Source organism: Pteropus alecto, unplaced genomic scaffold (assembly GCF_000325575.1).
Source record: "Pteropus alecto unplaced genomic scaffold, ASM32557v1 scaffold3, whole genome shotgun sequence".
Lineage (NCBI taxonomy): Eukaryota > Metazoa > Chordata > Mammalia > Chiroptera > Pteropodidae > Pteropus > Pteropus alecto.
The window spans coordinates 64,390,506-64,404,005 of record NW_006442484.1 but is presented as its reverse complement, the minus strand read 5'-3'; the positions used below and the strand labels follow the sequence as shown (position 1 = coordinate 64,404,005).

The 13,500-nt window shown below is 34.4% G+C and overlaps 1 protein-coding gene across 3 annotated transcripts in view; it reads right to left on the bottom strand.

Moving 5' to 3' along the window:
• The window catches only part of CDK15 (cyclin dependent kinase 15), a 78,991-nt gene extending 69,720 nt beyond the window's left edge, over positions 1 to 9,271 (bottom strand). For 2 of the 3 annotated variants that reach the window (XM_006921358.1, XM_006921359.1), the window contains exons 1-4: positions 8,969 to 9,091; positions 8,116 to 8,265; positions 7,823 to 7,917; positions 1,220 to 1,299 (exon numbers count right to left, since the gene is read on the bottom strand). In XM_006921358.1, coding sequence (XP_006921420.1) covers positions 1,220 to 1,299; positions 7,823 to 7,917; positions 8,116 to 8,265; positions 8,969 to 9,091 — 448 coding nt within the window. Of the gene's footprint in view, positions 1 to 1,219; positions 1,300 to 7,822; positions 7,918 to 8,115; positions 8,266 to 8,968; positions 9,092 to 9,208 lie in introns of those variants that run through there. The other variant, XM_006921360.1, reaches the window with a different exon arrangement.
• Between the last annotated feature and the right edge of the window lie 4,229 nt (positions 9,272 to 13,500).

Here is a 13,500-nt window from a genome sequence, read left to right as displayed (position 1 = left end):
CTCATCCATCACAACACCCGGCAATATACTTTGCATACAAGATGTCTTCATGAAGAAGGGAAGATGAAGTCGTTAGCCGGGGAGAAAGTTAGGCCCAGGAATTGCCATTTCTCTGGGTTTTTGCTGAAATAAATGGCAATCCTATTACCATTTTATTTCAAATGGCTCATATAAAAAAGTTAATAAATTGCATTTTTAATTATTTTTTCACTACATGGGCCTCTTGATTTTTACATATTATAAATTATTGGTTATCTCGATGGTGACCAAGAGATCGCTAAGGGAAAGGAATAAGAATGGAATAGTAATAGTCAGCATTTCTAGAATTCTGAAAATGGATTCTGTGATTAGTACTTTAAATACATATTCTCATTTAATCCTCATAATAACTCAAAGAAATAGATACTATTATTATCCTCTTTCTGCAATAAACTGAATCTTAAATAGGCCATCTACCCTCAGTCATGGCACTAGTAATCAGCAGATCTAAGATTCAAACTCAAGTCCATCCGACACCAGATTCCTCACCAACTTGCTATACTGCCCAAGTTATAGAGAAAATACAGGGGCAACACTAAAAACACATGCCTTCCCAAAGAGCTTTTCAAATGCTACTTAAACAAACACACTATTTTCAAGTAAATTGCTTACTCAGAATTTGTGTGATTATATTATTTATCTTATCTTTTATATGGCTTTTTCTAGAGTTATATAGAGATAGCCTTAGCATTTAGCATGGGACCAAACACACAGAAGGTACTTAGTAAACAGTCATTGAGTTCATAGTCTTGGTCAACTAATATAATAGTTTTGAGTCTTAATTTCTTCAAGAATAAATAATAAAATGATAATGTAAATGAACCTGAAAGACTGGTATGAAGAATGAAATTACAATTATAATATTTCTTCTAGGAATATCAAAAGCTAGATGCCAAATATATAGACTCACACAGAAGGTACTTAGTAAACAGTCATTGAGTTCATAGTCTTGGTCAACTAATATAATAGTTTTGAGTCTTAATTTCTTCAAGAATAAATAATAAAATGATAATGTAAATGAACCTGAAAGACTGGTATGAAGAATGAAATTACAATTATAATATTTCTTCTAGGAATATCAAAAGCTAGATGCCAAATATATAGACTCAATGTATTTTTTTTTTTTTTTTCAAATCAAAGACTTAAAACAGATTTGTTGGGTCCATTTTACTGTTCCTACCTTCCCGGATAGCTGTAAAGGGGACTCCCTCTTCTTCATTCATGCTGATGACTTTTAAAGCCACAAGTTGTCTGTTTATCCTGGAAGAATGGGGGGAAAGTGCACACTTTCAGATAATTCAGAGCAGCAATTTATACTAAGGATAGCTTGACAAAAGCAATTTTTCCTCAAAATATATTTCAGCGACAAAAGTTTTGGCGTATGTATGTATGTGTGTATATATATACACATAACTTTTTTCTTTACCAAAATGATATCTGTTCATTATTACAAATTTGGAGAATACAGAAAAGCAGAGAATTCTCCCCAAACCAACCAAATCCATCCTCATAATATTTTGATATATGTTATTCCTTTCATTTCCCTTTGCACACTTACTTGAGCCATCAAAGTTTTGGCGTATGTATGTATGTGTGTATATATATACACATAACTTTTTTCTTTACCAAAATGATATCTGTTCATTATTACAAATTTGGAGAATACAGAAAAGCAGAGAATTCTCCCCAAACCAACCAAATCCATCCTCATAATATTTTGATATATGTTATTCCTTTCATTTCCCTTTGCACACTTACTTGAGCCATCTTTATTTTTCAGCTGAATTATCGTGGTGACCTCCTAACGGTCTCCCTGCTTGTACATTTGTACCCCTACTGTCTCCTCTTTACAGAGTAGCCTGGGACATCTTTTTAAGTGAAAGTCAAAACAAGTCACTTCGCTGCTTAAAACACACCACTATCTCCACATTTCACGTTGAATAAAAGCCAAATTTTGTGGCCTTCTAGGTGCTACAGCCGGGCCCAGTCCCACAGTTATCTCTCTTCATCTCCTCCTACTCCCCACTTATTCATTGTTTCATTCGCTAATGTAAGTGACAGAGAACAGAGAAGATTTTAATGCAAACATTAATCTATTATTTTAGTACAGTGAGATTCACGTCATATTATACCATTTATTAGTAACCTGTTTTCCCTCCATCTAACTTTTTCTCTTATTCATCCTTGTATTATGTGACATTTAATGATGACAAAATATTTTATTACACAAATATACTGCAATGTATTTAGCCAATTCCAAATGCTTTTAAAATGTTTTCTAACTTTTGACTATTATAAAAATACAGTGATGATCGTATTTGTAGATCAGTCCTTCCACATAGCCCCTATAATTTTCTAAGGGTAGAAGTACAGTTGCTAAACCAAAGAGCATACTGTGCATGTTTTTATTGTTTTCAATGCATATTTCTAAACTGTGCCACAGAGTGGTCACACCCCTAGCTAGTCATGAAGGTGGCGATTCCAGTGCTCCATTACCAGCCCTGGGCAGAGTTGTTTTCGTTTTTACTTTTTGATTTCATTTTTTAGCACAGTTTTAGATTTACAGAAAAATTGAGATCATAGTACAGAGTTCCTATGTACCTCACAACCAATTTCTCCTATGTTAACATCTTGTATTAGTATGGCACATTTGTTGCAATTAATGAACCAATATTGATACATTATTACTAACTAAAGCCTACAATTTATTAGAAGTCTAGGTTTTTTTTGTGTGTGTGGTAAAATTGTGTTGTTTATGTGGGTTGCGTCAAAAATTGGTAAAATTTAGGGGGGATACAACATGATAATGTATAGGAAAAGCCATAAAAGTACCATACTAATGAATTTTTCTCAATAAACTTATTTAATAAAAATTTAAAAAATTCCAAATGGATGAAAGATATCCTCTACTGTGTTAGTTATAATAGAAACAGATAGAAATAGTTTAAATGTCCAAAACTAGCGGAACAGTTTAAAAATTTGTAGTATATCAATACAATGGAATATTTTGCATTCATAACAAAAGCTTAAGTCCAGAGATATGTACACAAAAAAACAGGGAAAGATTTGTGATAAAATGAACAACAGGATACAAAACAGCAAGCACATCATTTTTGCAACTTTAAGTATAGTTGACCTTGAACAAGGTGGGTGTTAGGGGCACCAACCCCCTGCACAGCCAAAAATCCTCATACAACTTTTGACTTCCCCAAAACTTCACTAGTAGCCTGCTGTTGATAGAAGCCTTACCAACAACAGAAACAGTTGATTGACAGATATCTTATATGTCATATGTATTACATGCTGTATTCTGACAATAAATTAAGCTAGAGAAAAGAAAATGTTATTAAGAAAATCATAAGGAAAATACATTTACAGTATTTATTGAAAAAAATTCATGTATAAGTGGATCCATGTTGTTCAAGGGTCAATTTTAATCTGTGTAGATGTGGAAAACAAAATGCACATGTGCAATTGCTGTACTAAAGTGATAGATTATGGATGATTTTTAAGTTTTAAAATTAATTTGCTGTTGTATATTACCTTTTATTTTTATTATTTTTAAAATACAATGGAATATTTTGCATTCATAACAAAAGCTTAAGTCCAGAGATATGTACACAAAAAACAGGGAAAGATTTGTGATAAGTTTATTATGGCTTTTTAAATTTTATTTCAAAATATTTTCTTACAGTAACTATTCTTTTTATCTCTTCTGAAGTGGATATCAGTAGGAATGTATAAATTTATGAAATCTATCAACTTGTCTCAGCCTTTTTAAAATTGAGATATAGACATATAACATTGTGTAAGTTAAAGGTGTAGGATGCATTGATCTGACATATTTATATATTGCAATTTGATTACCAGGATTCCTTTCGTTTTTACCTAATATCTTTTATTTGTGCCAGGATCCCATCCAGAATACCACATTTACATTTAGTTGTCGTGTCTCTTTAGGCTCCTCTTGGCTGTGACAATTTTCCAGCCTTTCTTTGGTTTTGATGAACTTGACAAGTCTGGGGAGTACTGGTGAAGAATTTTGTAGGATATCTCTCCATTGGAATTTTTTCTGTTGTCTTTCTTATGACTAGACTGGGGCTATGGGTTTTGAGAAGGTAAAGTACCATTTTCATCACACCATATTAAGGGTATGTACTATCATCATGATTTATGACTTTTGAGTTGGCCTTAATCACTTAACTGAGGTAGTGTTTGCCAGGCTTCTTCACTGTAATTATCCTCCCCTCACTTCCACACTGTACTTATGAAGAATATCACCGTGAATAGCCCACACTTAAGGAATGGGGAGTTACGCTCCACTTCCTCGAGGGTGTGTTATCTACATAAATTATTTGGAATTCTGCATGGGAAATTTGTCTCTTCTCTACCATTTATTAATTTTTGAACCATTTATTTTTATTAGTACAAACTCATAGATATGTATTTTATACTTTAGGTTACAATCCCAAACTATAATAGTTTATTTATTTTGTTGCTCTTTTTTTTTTCAGCTTTGTCATTTGGGAGCTCTTTCAGTTGGCTCCTATGTTCTTTGAGAAATGCCCATAACTGTGAAGATTGTTTTCTGGAGCATGCTTTTATCTTCATTTTGGGGGGACCTATTTATAGGTTAAAAGGAATGATCACATTTTAATTTATATTTCTTTAACTACTTATGGAACTGAATTTTCATAAACATATTGGTCTTTTCTGCTTTTTTGGGATTTGCTTATTTGCCTACCTTTTTATTGAAATAGTTTTACATATACTTCTCACCAACTTTTTTTGTTTACCGTACCATGTCTTTGAAATTTTGAACTTTGAAATATTTATGATGTTTAGTATTTTCTGCAACGTTTTACTCCGAGCATAGCTCTGTGAAATTCTCCCCACACTTCCAGAAAGGTTTTTTGGTCAAGTATTTTAGGAAATGCTTTACACTTTCAAAATGTTCTCATTCTTTCTTCGATAGTCCTGGCATACATTAACATTTTAAAGATGCTGAAAGCATCTATAATAAAAGATCACATTTGATTTTGTTCTAGGGTTCCCTGTGTCAATTTGACAACGATAACTGTTTCAGTGAAAACTCTGTTAAAGTGTCAGAATTGGGTCTCCCTAGAACATATTTGGATAGATGGGGCACCACGCACACTTCCAATCTTCTGTTGTGGGTTCTGACATAAGTGTTATGTATAGACAGACCTTTCCAGCCCAAAGGTTACAAAGAATTCTCTTATCTATTCATCTCGTCTTTAAATTCCTTTTTTTATTTAACTCTTTAATTTACTAGGCATTTATATTGTATATTTACCTTTTTCAAATTGCTAACAATTGTCTCAGCTCCATTTATTGGACTGTCTTCTTGTCTCTGCTGATTTGACTGACATGTCACCATGACTGTATATTAGACCTTATTAATATTCGGATTTGTGACTTTCTGGACTTTTTAAACTTTGATCTGTCTTATACTCGTACTATAACATTTTAATTATTGTAGCTTTTTAACACATTTATAATACATTAAGACTATAAATTAGGGAATGATTGACATCTTTGCACGATTAGATTTTCTAATCCAAACATCCTTACAACAATCCCTGGAATGGTCTACAAGACCATACACAACTGCCCCACCACAACCAGCAGCTGCAACTGCTCCCCGTCCTCATCTCCTTCCACTTTCCTCTTCCAGGGCGAGGCCTGCCTCTGCCTCTGGGATTTCTTACTTGCTGTTCCCTCTGCCTGAAGCTCTCTTCCACTGCACATACATGCAGCTCACACTTCTCCTTTGTCAGAGTCTCTGTTCAAGTGTTCTCTTCTCAGTGAGACCTCCTCTCATCGCTCTATTTAAAAGAGTAACCCACCACCCCACTCTGGCACTCCGCATCCCTCTTCCCTGTTTAATTCTTTTCCAAAGCACTTTTCACTCTTTGACAAACTCAATATTTTACTAATTTGTTTATTGCTTATCTCACCCCCGCTAGCATGTACACTCCATAAGAGCAGGGATTTTTGTCTCTTGTTCTCCTATGAATCCTTATTGGCTAAAATAGTGCCAGGCACATAGCAGATGCTTAACAAATATTAGTAGACTAAATGAAAACCTGTCTAAAAATAAAATGAATGCCTGTCTTGCTCTTTCTTCAAGTCTTTTACATCCCTTAGTAAATCTTTATATGAATTCTGCCCATTTATTGATGCTAATGATTTTTGTTGTTGCTATTATGACAGTAACTTCCCCTACTATATTTTCTATTAAATGGTTATTGTTAATACACGAGACGACTTTTGATAAATATATTTTTATTTTGTAACTGATCACCTTATTGTTCTATCGTACTATTTTTAATTGTTTTTTAGATGATTCTCTTTAGTTTTTTAGATAAAAAATTTTATAATCCACAAAAATGATATTCGTTCTTTCTTTCTCCTCAATTGCGTTGGCTAGAACATTAGTGATAATCTTTTAATTAAATAATAATGGGCATTCTTGCTCTATTTCTAACTTAAGGGTAATGTCTCTAATATTTAACAGCAATAATAAAAAAAAGTATTGTGGCTATTGATTTGAAATATTTTATATCATAACATTTTTTTTTCCGAATGAGATCAGAGGGTGCACATTGTTCTATAACTTGCTTTTTTGTTCTCTTAAAATATTGGATGTCTTTTTCTATTAGTAAATCTATCTCATACTTTAGATGGCTGCATACTTTTTCTTTGTATGGTGATTATTTAGCCAGTCTTCCATTAATGGATTTTTGTGACCAGGTTTTTACTTTTTCTTTTATAAATCTTGCTGCATTGAATATACTTTTACATATATCCCTGTGCCCTTGGACAAGTATTTCTAATGTATTTTTTATCCTATTACTAGGCTGAGTCCCTTGAAGGAAATCTTTTATATTCTCAGTTCCTAAGATAGTATATGGAAGTGTATCAAACCCTGTTTCTACATAATTATTTCTAAAATAATATTTCTCCTAAATCTTGTTTTAACAAAGAAAAATAACATAAGAACTAAGATAAATGATAAATATTTGGTTTTGTAGTATTTATAACAAAAATTTAAAACTATCATTTAATCACTATTGAGTCATTATTTTTTGACATCGTAATAACATAAAGAAATCAGAACTCCGACTTTCCCACCCTGACTGTAAAGCAGTGGAATTCATGGATCTTTTATATATGTTTAACAAAATTTGTTATTAGCCAAAATGGGCACATTTCTTCCGGATTGGCAGTATTTTTATTCTCCAGACATTTTGTGTATTTTGCAAGTGTAGAAAACCCAGGATTAATCATTTTTTGCATATACCGTTATTTGTAGAAACCAATTTCAGTTTCTTCTATGAAGGCAAAGTGGAAGAATGCAGGAGCAAACTTAAGGCTGCCATTGCAAACCTCTGCCATAGTGTTTTAGGGAGGGACATGAAAAACCCTTTAGAGACACCTTACCAACTAACTACGCTTCCAACCAAGTGAGGAGCAGTCATTGTTCTTGGGTTCAGTAGTAAAGAAAGTCCACTTTGAATTAAATAAAAGAGAAGAAAAGCTAATAAACATCTTAGTGGGCTGTTTTTAATTGGGGTAAGGAAGTTTGTTTTTCTTTCAAGATTATTTAAATCATTGTGTCTCTCCCTACTGACTCTGGTGTCTTGCACAGGTCCTAAACTTCTGCCATGTGTGATCTGGCTTTACAATGTCATATGGGGGCGGGTGGGGGGGCGGGGAGCCTCATCTCTAAAGTCTCTCCCAGCTATGAGTCACTCACCTGCTAATCCCTTTGTAAACTGTAGCATAAGAACCTTCACCCAGTTTCTCCAAGTTCAAGTAAGATGAAGCTGCTCCAAAAGGGAGGCTCTTTCTCTGCTAAAGGGGAATGGGGAGGGGTGAGAGATGGGAAAGAAAAAGCACTTTTTTTAATGTTGATTTTTTTTTCCAGAGAAATTTGCCAGAGTGTACTTGGGAAGGTCTGCTTAGTAATCAATCACCCTCGAAATAGGGCCAGCTCCCTAGTCAAGCACACATTAAATTCTTCTTGATCAACATCAGCTGCTCACTCACCCACTGAAAACCTTGCTTCAGATCCCCTTCCTGAAAAGAATCACTGTTACTCCGTGGCCTTTTACTCTTGAACTTCCGGTCACGGACAGCCTGAAGTCCCCTGGGGTGAAATGAAGTCATGGAACATGATGCTTCTTTTAGGTCTGTTAGCTAAAGAAAAAAGAAAATGCAGCAATAAAATTTATGCAAAGTCAAGACTCAGCGGCTGGCATAAACTATTTTTTATTCGTCTAATTTTCACTCTTCGAATGTTTTCTAATCGTCCTACACCCCCAAAAGGCACCTCTCCTGAAAGTTAGATTTCTAAAAACACCCAGAAATGTATCAATTGCTGAAACATTACATTCTTTCTTCATTTGAAAATATGACTTTAACACTCAGGTTAACCTAAATTTCTCTGATGGATGGTTTCCAATTTCTCTCTGCTTAACTCAAACTTTTTTTCACATCCCCTTCATTTATCTTTAAGGAAACAATTTCCTAGTACAACATTGCTAATAACCACGAGCTAATTACTGAAATTTTGAATCCACAGCATACTAATACTGCAGCTTGATTTTTGAGGCTCAGCTCTGTAGTTTCATACTGCAGAGATTTCAAGAGCATAGCTCCTTTCTCAACTACAAGCCAAGTGAGTTTCATGCAGCCCAAAGCATAAGATTATTTTTCCCTCTTAGTTTACAAGCAAATCCCCAAGTTCGATGACAACAGCCATAAATTCCCTGTGACTTTAATAGAATTTTCTTTTTATTGGTTTAGACCTACCGCAGAAAACTCAGACCCTGCTACAGAGAGGGAGTCTGAACTACTTGGTTTATCAAGAGAGAAAGATGCTCTCCTGGGATACGGATACCTCGATCGCAGACTCCATCGTCACAGGCGCACTCCTCTGACAGCTGTGTGCATCGCTTCCCTCCCAACAGCCATGGCAGCTGCATCCAGGCTGGAGAATCTTTGCACACAGCTCTTGACCCATAATCTTCCAGGCTTAAGGAGAAAACTCGCACTTGAGCCTCTCCCCCCCGCCTCTCCTGTCCTTGTTCACTCTCTTTTTGCCAGAGGTCAGCGATGCTGGAGCTTTCATATGACTCGCATGAGAGTTCTGCCTGGAGCAGCCTCATGACTTCAGCAATTTTTCCTCATCAGTGCAAGAAACCATACATTGGAAAGGCGGCTGCCTGCACTCATATGTACACAACTAAACACAGGAGAGCTAATATTGGATAGAATTAAACTTGGCACAATTAAGGTTCTTAATTCAGCCACAAGTTAGTTCTATTGGTATACATACATTTTTATGCTTATCCATGTAAATGATATTTATTAAGCTTCCCTGGTGCTAAAGTGGACATGTTGAGAACTATTTTCTTCCTGCCTTTCATCTGAGAACATTTTGCTTTTCAGATTTTTAAATATATTTACAACCTAGCCAACTCTTAGTAGGCAAAGAAACCACAGAACAGGAAGAAAGCTGAAGATATGTCTCTTAGTCTCCAAGCAATAGTGTATCCAATAATCCCAGAGGGCTAGTCGTTCATTCACTGATTCAAAAACTATCTAATGAGCACCTATGTTATTCTTACTATACAGATAATTGTTACTCAATGGTGGAGAAAGAGGAGTTTGCATGAAAATCTTCTTTCCTCTCTCCTTCCCTCTCCCCTGCTTCCTTCTTTCCACATAGATGTAATAAATGTTTACTATATTAATATAGTGACATGTCAAGTATTTACCTAGCTTAAGCTAGTCTGTATTCTTTGAACAAAACTTTTTTCTCTCTCATAGACTCCTAAGGTTGGTTATTGCCACTATAAGGTATTAATCTGAGTAGACAGAATGTAGGATACATCCACCTCCCAACCCCCCCACACACAAAATCATTATCATTAAGGGAATAGATAAGCCATGTCTATTATCACAATAATATTTATGCATGTTGGTTTGATATCTGAAACTCACAATGCTTTAAAAAAAACCTTTCAGATAACTTAATTATGAGCACATATTGAATTTTTATTTAAAAATTGCCACAAGAAAAGAGACCTAGAACAGGGCGATTCAAAGATTCACCCAAATTAGAGATATTAAGTAAAAAAAAAAAAAAAAAAAGTGACTACTTACATTAATACAAAAAAAGAATATTTGGTTAAAGACTATTAATAGCTTTTGACTGACAATCAACAGAGAGTAAGAGAAGTTAGATTCTCAGACTATTGCTTAATTTCATTAGAATTTATCATAATTAGATTTTATTTGATCAGATGCTCATTTCTTTCTAAAAGGAGATTGCTAATTTCATCATACAAAAGTTATATCCCAGACTGGGTTTGAGACAGTTTTTTATTATCACCCTATAATTATCATAACTTTTAAAATTTTTCAATGATTAGCATTTTTATTGGCCTAAGTCACAAGTCGATGAAATAGAATAGCCTGATTTTTTAAAAGATTTAAATGCTATGTTTAGATACTAGAATGGGCTACAGAGGGAAATTGTGAAAGATTCTTCAGAATTTCCAAAAATAAAATAATTTATGGTCTTGTTTGAAGTCAATGAAAAGTAGTAAACGAGTTCTTAAGACGTTTTCTAGCTTTGTGTCTAAAATAACTTTTGTTACCAAAGGTTTCTGAATAAGGACAGAAGACTTAGATGACTTCATTTTGAATTGTGAATCAGACCCAGTCTATGTTCTGTTTCAGGCTGGCCCAACCCACCTCAGAGGCCTGGTCTGCTTCTTAGTGGGGGAAGCCCACGATGTTGTTTTGAAGCAGGGTTACTGCTGCTGATACCTGCTGCTGTCATAGACCAAAGAGTCCCCACACAAGAAGCTGATGACTAAGAGACACCCCCTCATATCTGGTTACCAACCTGAATGGGCAAACAGAGGCTCTGCCTTCCCCAGTAACTTCCTGCAAGGGCCAGGTGACACAATAGAGAAATGCAGGTGGTCCCCTGGAGGGCACTTCCATTATGAAACCAGCAATGTTTGTTGTGGAGCTGAAGCCAGCTCAGAAACATGCTCCATTTATTTGTTCTCTCTCTTTCTCTACTTTACTCCCCCTTTCCCCTCATTTCTACTTCCCTGAGATTGCACATGACCCCTCCCCCTCAAAATTAAGTGTTAGCATATAAGCTTTTGTTTGAGGCTCTGTTTCCAGGGGACCTGTGTCAAGACAAATGGTAGCCATTTTTTAATTAGCAGTAAAATTATATGTTATTGATAATTCCAGGCTAACTTCTTCTACCCTACACTTTTGGAGTCCTTTTTTTCTTTCTCAATTGGTGTGTACTCAAACTATAATGTTTAACTGAGGGTTTGCACTTTTCCAAAATTTACATTCTGTCTTTATTTAATTTAGCAGATTATTAGGAATTATGGTTAATTATAACCTTTCCAGAATATGTAGATTATCACAAGCATTTAACAGATAATAACATGAGAAATAATGTGATGTTTGTGTCAGAAACATTAAAAATAATCCATATACATCCACACAATAGAGTATAGCTCTTAAAAAAAAAGATCTATATATGACTTGCAGTGATCATCAAAATATACTGTTAAGGGGGAAAAAAGTAAAATGCTTTTGTGTGTTACTTTTTGTGGCAAAGAAAGGGGAAATTCCCTATTATTTGCATAAGCAATCTTTAATGCAATAATAGATCTAAGTAAAACAATCATCAGCCTATGCTAAAATCATTAGGTAAAAGATTGATAAGGAGCTTTGCAATGAAGGCTCAGGTGGACGCCACCTGAGCCCACCGATCAATCTTAGCTCCACTAAATTTGGGACATCCAAACATTACGTGCCTCCTGATGTGGTACAACAGAAAGGGCACAGCACCACCTGTGATATATTTTTTGACTAAAAAGAAATTTAATCTGAATCTAATCAAGTGTCTAGATCTAAAACCAAGTTATAAAAAAGTACAGAGAACAGAGAAGTTAAATAACACCACAAGGAAGCAAATGGCCAAATCAGAAAGGACAAATAACCTGATTTCTCTAACAAATCAATGGTACAAAAAAAAAAAGAGGGAGAGAGAATTCAATAGTCTTAAGAGACACAACAAGTGCAGTGTGTTTGAATCCTGATTTAAACAAATCAACCGTAAATAGACATCTTCCCTCCTTCCTCAGCTTTATTAAGGTATAATGGATAAGTAAAATTTTATATATTTAAAGTATACATTGTGAAATGTTTATCACAATCTAACATTTCTATCCCTTTACATAGTTAACTTTTTTGTGTGTGAGAATAATTAGGATCTATTCTCTTAGCAAATTTCAACTATACAATACAGTATTGTTAACTATAGTCACCATGCTATACATTAGCACTCCAGAATTTATTCATCCTGCATATCTGAATTTATATATATGTACCTTTGACCAACATTTCCCCATTTCCCCTGCCCCCTAATCCCTGGTAACCACTATAAAAGGAGATTTCTGAGACAAATATGGAAATTTAAATCTGGTATTAGATGACCTTAAGAATTTATTTTTAATTTTGCATGGTTATTATGTTTTTAAAACAATCCTACAGTTAAAGATGCATACTAAAGTATTTATAGGTGGAAGGACATAATTTCCTTGCTTTAAAATATTCCAGAAAAATAATGTTGGGAATAAAAAAAAAAATTGGTAAAAATGTTGATGTCTAAACTAGGTGATGGCCATGTGGACGTTCATTTTTGTGTGTTTAAGAATTTTCAAAATATGAAAATAGAAAAAGAACAATAGTCTTAAAAACACATTCACATGAAATCCACACATTTCGATTATTTATTTACTTTCTTATATCCCTGCCTACTTCCAATGGGGTGGGGGGAGGCAGGGGTGTGAGGCTTTAGATAAGCATACCATAGTGATAATAATAATACAATAATAATAATTTATAAGAACAGCTTGCTCTGTGCCAGACGCTGTGCTGATCCTCCAACTCTATGACAATGAGTAGGCACCATTATTATCCCTTTATCATGAGGGTACTAAGTCTTAGAAAATTTAAATAATGTTCCCAAGGTTACTAAATTAGCAAATAGTAGAAAATACTTATTTTTTGGTTATCCTGGAAATAGGGAGTCTTCCACTTTCCTTGCATCCACAGATTCCTAAGAATTCCTATACAGTTTTAGACAAAGGATCCTTTTTAGGTATAGTGTTCAGTATAATTGTACTGTTTCTCAAGCTAAGCCACTCTGTCACAGGAACACTGGAAAGCCTCCCAAAGACTACTAAATTTTCCAAATTTCATTTAATGAGGAGACACTGATGATTTTATTTGCACAAAAAAGCAGAAAATTTGTTTAGTCTCAATCCTCATTAATTATTAGGTCTAGATTTAAATCAGTTACTATATTTAGAATGAACCAGTAAT